Source organism: Myodes glareolus, chromosome 18, assembly GCF_982192425.1.
Source record: "Myodes glareolus chromosome 18, mMyoGla1.1, whole genome shotgun sequence".
Taxonomy (NCBI): Eukaryota; Metazoa; Chordata; class Mammalia; order Rodentia; family Cricetidae; genus Myodes; species Myodes glareolus.
The window spans coordinates 71,001,463-71,009,786 of NC_142043.1; the positions used below are offsets into that span (position 1 = coordinate 71,001,463).

The 8,324-nt window shown below is 49.1% G+C and overlaps 2 protein-coding genes across 4 annotated transcripts; one reads left to right on the forward strand and one right to left on the reverse strand.

Annotated features, from left to right (window-relative positions):
* Positions 1–439: 439 nt before the first annotated feature.
* LOC125404693 (H-2 class I histocompatibility antigen, L-D alpha chain) lies at positions 440–4,799 on the reverse strand. Of its 3 annotated transcripts, XM_048440795.3 has the most exons (7): positions 4,693–4,780; positions 4,218–4,487; positions 3,734–4,009; positions 1,583–1,858; positions 1,344–1,457; positions 1,130–1,162; positions 440–855 (listed from the first exon to the last, which is right to left on the reverse strand). In XM_048440795.3, exons 1-7 carry the CDS (start codon positions 4,763–4,765, stop codon positions 851–853), a joined length of 1,047 nt encoding a protein of 348 aa, XP_048296752.3. In that variant the 5' UTR covers positions 4,766–4,780; the 3' UTR covers positions 440–850. The 3 variants fall into 3 exon arrangements, with proteins under 3 accessions (XP_048296752.3, XP_048296755.3, XP_048296754.3); XM_048440798.3 differs by lacking the exon at positions 1,344–1,457 and having other exon boundaries at positions 440–656; positions 4,693–4,799; XM_048440797.3 differs by lacking the exon at positions 1,130–1,162 and having other exon boundaries at positions 4,693–4,788.
* LOC146890917 (uncharacterized) lies at positions 4,516–5,717 on the forward strand. The gene is made up of 2 exons (XM_085680040.2): positions 4,516–5,124; positions 5,294–5,717. The coding sequence occupies exons 1-2, from the start codon at positions 4,817–4,819 to the stop codon at positions 5,343–5,345; spliced, it is 360 nt and encodes a 119-aa protein (XP_085536166.2). The 5' UTR covers positions 4,516–4,816; the 3' UTR covers positions 5,346–5,717.
* Positions 5,718–8,324: the final 2,607 nt, after the last annotated feature.

Below are 8,324 nucleotides of genomic sequence, written 5' to 3' on the forward strand. Positions count from 1 at the left end.
TTGTATATAGTTATTGTACTTACTGTATATGGCTTTTCTTATATTAGTCATAGTTTTTTATTTTAAACAAAAGGAAAATATAGTAGCACTTGATTTTTACTTTAATAAATAAAGCTTGCCTATAAATCAGAGAGTAAAACAGCCCCACTGGTCAGTCTTACTACCAGGCAGTGGTGACACACACCTTTAATCCCAGTAGCCACACTAGTTCCCATAGCAACCAGGCAGCGCCTTCCCTTAATCCCAGTGATGCACACCTTTAACGACAGCCCAAGAGAGGATTACAAAATGGGAGGAAACTGCTCTCAGACAGTCTCATTCTGAGATTCCTGGAGGCAGGATCACCATTTTGGACTGAGGTTTAGGTAAAAGCCAGTGGCTGGCTGCTCCCACAGACTCATCCTGTCCCACCAGATGCACAGAGCATAGTGAACACAGATTCTGGAAGCGTCTCCATACTGCCTTTTATTTCCTCCACAAACTCTGTCTCAATCTTTTATTTTACTGTCAATCAACCTTTGAGATCAAGGACATTAACAATCAAGTCCACATTCAGATTCTTATTTTCAGTGGGGAAGTCAGGGCTACAGTTCAGGGCAGCATGGAGGAGACAGGATGGAGATGTCCCCTCCTGTCTGCAGGAACAGGAAGGTTGGCTGTGGAAGGGAACAGGGCAGTGCAGGGACAGGGTCAGATGTGCAGGGCTGGGCTCCCCAGTTCTTCACATTGAGCCCATAGGATCACAGGAAACATCAGACACTATTGCTGAGAGTGAACTGAGGGGCTCTGGATGTCACAGGAGAGACCTGAACACATCGTCTGTCACTCCATCCACACCAGGCAACTGTCTTCACACTACAGAACAAGAGTCATGAACAGTCACTGTGAAGACAACATCCCAACAACTCAACACTCACTCAAATGTGATTCTAGGAGTGCCTGAAACCCAATTATGTCCACTCTGCCCCTCCCCCAAATCAGTCCCAAGAGTTTCACCTTTACAATCTGGGAGAGACACATCAGGGACCATATTTTGCTGGAGGATTATGGATTATGGATTGCCAGAGATCCTCAAATAATCCAGCTTCAACCCAAAGACTTCAGGGACAATCCTGTTCCTCACACTTACCTGAAGCTGGAGTATAGTCTCCTCCTCTTCCACCTGTGAGAAGAAAAGCTGTGAGAGACTAGGGAAGTCCCCGACCCTAGGAAGTTTCCAGAACTGACAGCAGATCCAGGGTAGAGACAGAAGCTATAAGTGGTGTGGATGTGTTTCCCATTAATGAGGCAAAGCACAATTCTAAAAGGGGCTGAGAGAGAACTCAGACCCTGCCCTTTCCTACCTGTGTTTCTCCTCCTCTTCCTCACAACAGCCACCACAGCTACAAAGATCAGAGCTCCAAGGAGAAGCAGACCAGCAATGACTGCCATGATGGGGACCATGGACTGAGGAGGCTCTGGGAAGGAAAGGACAGGAAGGGAGGTGAGGGTCATGACCCCAGCCCTCAGCCCTGACCCTGCTCAGGGAATGAGAAGGTTCCTGCTTTCCCTGACCCCAGTTCTGCACCCACTCCCTCCTTACCCCATTTCAGGGTGAGAGATGTATTCAATCCTTCATGGTGCACATGGCATGTGTATTTGTGCTCCTCTCCAGAAGGCACCACCAGAGATGCCCACTTCTGGAAGGTTCCATCCCCAGAAGGTCTGGGGCCCATCGGCTTCATTTCCTGAGTCTGTTCCTCCTCTTCCCTCTGCCAGGTCATGGTGATGAAGGCAGGGTAGAAGCCCAGGGCCCAGCACCTCAGGGTGACATCACCTTTAGGTCCAGGATGATGGGTCACATATGCCTTTGGGGGATCTGTGTGAAAGATTTAAGAAATCCCACAATTAATAAGAAAAACTGAAATCCCCAAATACAAAGTTAAATCAATGATGATACTGAACTTTGGATCTGTTTGAACACTTCTGTCATCACACAAGTGACCTGGAAGTAGAGCTGATACCCTTAAACACATAACTGAACATTTTCCTGGGGAACCCAAAAGTTAAGAGAGAAAGTCAACATGGTCTTATATGATTTTTTCTTTTCTTTTCTTTTCTTCTTTTTCTTCTTCTTCTTCTTCTTCTTCTTCTTCTTCTTCTTCTTCTTCTTCTTCTTCTTCTTCTTCTTCCTCTCTCTCTCTCTCTCTCTCTCTCTCTCTCTATTTCTCTATTTCTCTCTCTCTCTCTCTGTGTGTATGTGTTTTCGAGACAATGTCTCTCTGTATCTTTGGATCCTGTCTTGGAACAATGTCTTGTAGACCAGGCTGGCCTTGAACTCACAGAGATCCACCTGCCTCTGCTTCCCAAGTGCTGAGACTAAAGGAATGCACCACCACTGCCCAGCTTCTTATGTGATGTTCTAGGCATAAGATAGGTAGAAAAGAAAAATGGAATAGAAAATAATTAATTTGTACATGTGATTAAACTCATATCAAAATAAGAAACTAGGGGCACGGGCTACAGGGTGACACCAACCCCTGCTGCCACCGTCGAGGCACACGTACTGTGGTCATTCTGCTGACCCCCTTAACTGTCCATCCTAGTGAACAGCCATCACCACAGTGAGCAGCATAAAGGTGGTGAACCTCTGACTCTCAGTCAGAGAAAATGAGCCCCCAACCCCTGCCTCTGGGGGGGACAAGATACCAGGTATTGTCACCCAGGATCCCTGAAGTGTGCTGTGGAGCCCAGTGTAGCTGTCACTAGGACACAGCGGTGCTCACAGGGTGTGTGGATCTTCCCTGTCACTCCAGTCCGTGAGTTTTTAAAGATCCTGTCTCTGAGGAAGTTCAACTCCTAAGTCACAAGGGCAGCACTGTAACTTGTTGTGGGGGCAGGTGTGTGTGTGTGTGTGTGTGTGTGTGTGTGTGTGTGTGTGTGTATGGTTAATTCTAGCAGGAAATGGTCTAAGCTCCCAGGAATCTTTCTCGTTCAAAGGGAATGCTGACTTGCCTAATTATCCAGAATATTCAGGTACACATAGCACCTGTGGAGATAGCTATAGTTGATTTTAAAATGGGAGAGTGAAACAATATCACCGCAGGGAGGAAGAAAAATGGACTAGAAGGAAAATGACAACTTCAAAAAAAAAAAAAAACTAAAGAAAAAAAGAACAAAAAAATGGAGAAAAAAAAGACTCACTATTTAGTATTTGTCTAGGACACCCCATAAGAGTTCAAGTGAGTTGTCTAGAACTAGATAGAATTGGGGTGTGGGAGGGAATCAAACCTCACACAGAAAAATCTGGGGGAGAATGTATTTTTTGGAAAGTTCTAGAAACTGGGGGAAGCAGGGTAGGGGCGTCCATGTCTTCCATCAGCTAAAAAGAGACTCCAGTCCTGGTGTGTAAGGGCTGACACACTCAGATGACAGGACTCAGTGTCCACAGACACTGGGTGTGGGCAGAGAACCCGGCCTGGGAGAGGCCATGGCTGACAGTGGCTGCAGACTGAAGGAACCACTGTTGGTGATGTCGGGATCCTCTCTCCTCCCTCCTGAGACAGATGTGGAACTGTGCAGGGAGAAGGCTGAGTCCTGGGAGGTCAGTGCAGTCCCTGACATGCTGGATCAGGAGACCCAGGGACCCTGTCTGCCCTCAGAGACAGGGGCATGACTCCAGTGAGGGTTTTCTCTTCCTCAGGACTGAGCCCAGCCCGAGGGCAGAGGGAGGAGTTGCCCGTGGCCCCCGCACCTGTGCGCAGCAGTGTGTCCTTCCCGTTCTCCAGGTATCTGCGCAGCCAGGGCACGCACGTGTCCTCCAGGTATGCCTTCAGACTCTCTGCAACACCAGCCTGCTCCCACTTGCGCTGGGTGATCTGCGCCGCCATGTCCTCCGCCGTCCACGTTTTCAGGTCCTCGTTCAGGGTGAGGTAATCCTGTTCATCGTAGGCGAACTGATAATAACCGCGGAGGAGGCCCCCGTCCGACCCCACCTCACAGCCGGACAGCCTCTGGATGATGTGAGAGCCTATGGGGACCCCGCGGTCAGGCCCGCCCACCTGCCCCTCCCACGTCACCCGCGCCCCGCGGCCCCGCCCACCCGCGGACTCTAAACTGAAAGGGAAACCGGGTCCGGTCCCGGCCCTCCTCCAGAACCTCGGTCCTGGGACCCGGGGCGACTCCGGCTCGTGCGTGGGGACGCGGAGGGGTCGTGACCTCCGACCGCGCTCACTCACCGCCCTCGCTCTGGTTGTAGTAGCGGAGCGCGGTCCTCAGGTTCACTCGGTAAATCTGCTCGTGGCTCTTGGCGATCTGTGTCTGCCTCTCCCAATACTCCGGCCCCTCCTGCTCCACCCACGGCGCCCGCGGCTCACATTTCGGAGTCTCCGCATCGCTGTCGTAGCGCACGAACTCCATGTCGTCCACGTAGCCGACGGAGATGAACCGGGGCTCCCCGAGGCCGGGCCGGGACACGACAGTGTAGAAATACAGCAGGGAGTGCGAGCCTGGGGGCGGCGGGCGGTGAGACCCCGACCCTGCTCCCAGGACCCCGGGCAGGAACGCGGGCCGGGAGGGGAGCTGGGCGTGGGGCTCGGGACGCGGGTGGGGAAGGGGCGGGAGGGTCCGGCTTGACCACGCGGGGACGCGGCTTCCCCGGTGCCGCCCCCACCCTCCCCGCAGAGCCCATTTCCCTCCCTACCCCGCACTCACCCGCGCGGGCCTTGGTCGGGGCCAGGGCGGCCGCCAGCAGCAGGAGCAGCATGCGCGGAGCCATCGCCCCCATCTCAGATCTGGGCCGAATCTGAGTTCCGTGTCCGTGAGGACTTTATCACCGATGACCGCAGCGACGCTGGTTGGTTCCCCGGGATCCCGTCACCCAATGGGGCTGAGAACCACCAAGTCGTCATCAGTGTCGGGGCAGAGGGACCTGACCCAGGTTAGGAGCTGGAGAAGTGAAACTGGGGACAGGGGAATCCCCAGCCTGGGCTTCCCCACCCAGACCTCACCCTCCTGTGGACTAAGACTGTGCCTGAGCCCCGTGCTGCGGGATGGAGTGCTGTTTGTCATGGTGTCTCTGGGCCGCCTAATGCCAACTGCTCCTCAGATTAGTCAGGATGAAACCAGAGAGCGTGAAGTTCCCAGGTAAAATACACACAGCACTTAAAATGAATGTTCACAGAAACAGGTGTTGTGGGCGTCCTAGTAAGTGTGTGTGGCTGCTGTGGACACCTGCATCTGGAGGTAACTGGGGATTTTACAGCTCTGATTAAGCACTTTTGACGCAGTGTGTCATATGTGACTCTCCCTGCAGGAAGGAGGCCCTGCTCACCTCTGCTTTCACCTTCTACTTCAGTTGTGTTTGACTGGGATTTGAAGACATTAAGTCAACCTCCAAAGAAACAAAAAAATATATAAATTTGAATTTTCTCCACACTACTGAACAGAGATGAAACCTCAAATCCCCAGTTTGTACCTGTGGTGGTTTGAAAAAGTGGCCCCCATAGTTTGTAGCACAATCAGGAGGTGTGGCCTTATTGGAGGAAGTGTGTCACTGGGAGGCTTGGGCTTTGTGGTCTCCTATGTTCAAGTTATGCCCAGTGTGGACACAGTTCACTTCCTGTTTCCTTCATATCAAGATGTAGAACTCTCAGCTCCTTCTCTAACACCATGTCTGTCTGCATACCACCATGTCCTGTCATGTTGATAATGAATTAAACCTCTAGAAGTGTAACCCACCCTCAATTAAATGTTTTCCTGTATAACAGTTGCCATAGAGCCAGGCAGTAGCGGCTCACTACTTTAATCCCAACATGCAGGAAGCAGAGGCAAGTAGATCTCTAAGTTTCAGGCCAGCCTGGTCTATTGAGCCAGTTCCCTACCAGCCCAGGTTACACACACACAAACCTGGTCTCAAACAAACAAACAAACAAACAGTGTTGCCATGTCACGGTGTCTCTTCACAGCAACAGAAAGCCTAATTAAGACAGTATCCTTTCACATTAGCCTATCAGTGCCCACACTGCATAAACCTATGGAATAGAAGCCAAAGCCAACATGGTTATCAGACTTTGTGTCCAACAGAACCTGCAACATTCATCTCTTACATCTCCTCAGCTCATAAAGTGTCAGGGAATGAGAGGATCACAGGTTATGTAACTTCCACCACAAGGTCATCATTATTCTCTTTATTATTTGGTGTAGGAGGTTCTTCTGTCTATGTGCTGGTTTTATTGGTTGAATAAAGAAACTGCCTTGGCCTTTTGATAGGGCAGCACTTAGATAGGCAGAGAAGACAGAACTGAATGCTGGGGAGAAGTGCAGGGAGAGAGCCGCCATGGCGCTGCCAGAGACAGATGTGCTGAATCTTTCCCGGTAGGCCATTGCCACGTGGTAATATACAGATTAACAGAAATGGGTTAAATCAAGATGTGAGAGTTAGCCAATAAGAGGATAAAAGTAATGGGCCAAGTAGTAATTTAATGAATATAGTTTCTGTGTGATTATTTTGAGTGTATTTTGAGTGTAAGCTAGCCAGTTGTCCGGGACAAACAATGGCTCCCCCCCTCTCCTTGCAACAAGTATTAGTTACAGTTCCTCTCTTACTGTGGTTTATTCACTAAAGCAACTGTACCATGGAAGTGAACACAGGGTAACATGGAGTGTGGACAGGGTCAGTGTCCTGCTGTATTTGGTCTCCATAGGGATCTCTTCTCATGGAGAAGGGGTCTACTGTGCTGAGACAATGACCCAGGTCCACATGGACAATCTCAGGACTATGGAATAAAGATTCGTGTAAAACACAAGCACCTGGAGCCACAGATGATCACCTGGGAAGAAGCCCTAGGAGACTGAGTGTAAACACCAGGCTGTGAAGACACGATCCTGAGTGAAGAGGCAGAGTCTCTATTTACAGGTGAGATCTCTGAGCATCAGGCTCAGATATAAGAGTAAGCCAGAAATATGCTTAAGCTATTGACCAAACAGTATTACAAAAAGTATAATTTCTGAGTGATTATTATGTGGTCTGGACAGCTGGGATCAAGCAAGCAACCTCTGCCTACAGAAGGGTGAGGAGAGGATGAAATTAGTCTGACCTGAGGGTATCTTCTCGCGATTTTTTTTTTTTTTTGGCAAAGTTTCCTTTCACAGCTCTGGATGTCATGAAACTTACTGTGTAGACAGTGCTGGCCTTGAACTCACAGAGACCCACCTGTCTTTGCATCCTGAACACTCGGATTAAAGACTTGTGTCACCACATCTGACTCTCATTACTTTTCTATGACTATGATAAAACACTGTGACCCCTGAAACTAATAAAAGTTGGTGTTCAATTTGGGTCTAAGCTTCCACAGGGTTTGAGTCCATGATGGCAGAGAAAGGTGTGGTGGCAGGAACAGCTGAGCGCTCACATTTGATCCACAGGCAAGTGTCAGAAACACTGGGAATAGTGGGAGTTTTTAACACCTCCATGTCAAGCTCCATTGACACACCTCCTTTAACTAGGCCACACCTCCTGATCCTTCCCAAACAGTTCCAGGGGACTCTACTCTTCTCCTTCTCCCTCAGGCCTTACCCCATCAGTGTCTAGCACCCCAACTCCAGAGCTGTGCACATTAGTACTAACTGTCTCTTCTTTTGCCATCTAGTTTCTCACACTATGGCCAGCCATCTTGTCAGCCATTTTGCTGTGAATCAGGTTGTGTGGCTTCCTCATATAAAAGTTTCAATGATGCTAGGGACATGACTCAGAGATTAAGAACACTTACTGCTGTTGCAGAAGATCCTGAGTCAGTTCCCACCACTCACATGGTGCTTCACTATCAACTGTAACTTCAGTTCCATGTGATCCAATGCCTTTTGCACTTACATTTAAAGAAATAAACATACTTAATAAAAATAAAAGTAAAGAATACATTTTTTGGGGGGCTGGAGAGATGGTTAAGAGCATTGCCTGCTCTTCCAAAGGTCCTGAGTTCAATTCCCAGCAGTCACATGGTGGCTCGCAACCATCTGTAATGTGGTCTGGTGCCCTCTTCTGGCCTAGAGGCATACACACAGACAGAATATTGTATACATAATAAATAAATATTAAAAAAGAATACATTTTTCAAATACTGCAATGGCTCCCTCTCCTTCTTCTACACATCTAGTGTGTGAGGCCCAGTGTCTGAGAACACAGGGCCATTTTGTTAATGTAGCATGAACAAATAAAAATCCAGGGACAGATATTGGGGGTTTCAGCTGAAGATCAGAAAGGCAAAACAGCCAAGCCACTAGAGAAGACACTTGACATTTTGATTTTTCCTCAAACCTCTCAAAATCACCTTTTCTATCCATGCATC

Bases quoted from the DNA above. Each gene is read 5' to 3' on its own strand.
- LOC125404693 (XM_048440795.3), bottom strand. From the start codon at position 4,765: ATGGGGGCGATGGCTCCGCGCATGCTGCTCCTGCTGCTGGCGGCCGCC. The intron at 4,010-4,217 runs GTGAGTGAGCGC...GGGTCCCCATAG, and splicing joins CTACAACCAGAGCGAGGGCG to GCTCTCACATCATCCAGAGG. The intron at 1,458-1,582 runs GTAAGGAGGGAG...TTTCCTTCCCAG, and splicing joins ATCTCTCACCCTGAAATGGG to AGCCTCCTCAGTCCATGGTC.
- LOC146890917 (XM_085680040.2), top strand. From the start codon at position 4,817: ATGACCGCAGCGACGCTGGTTGGTTCCCCGGGATCCCGTCACCCAATG. The intron at 5,125-5,293 runs GTAAAATACACA...CTCTCCCTGCAG, and splicing joins AGAGAGCGTGAAGTTCCCAG to GAAGGAGGCCCTGCTCACCT.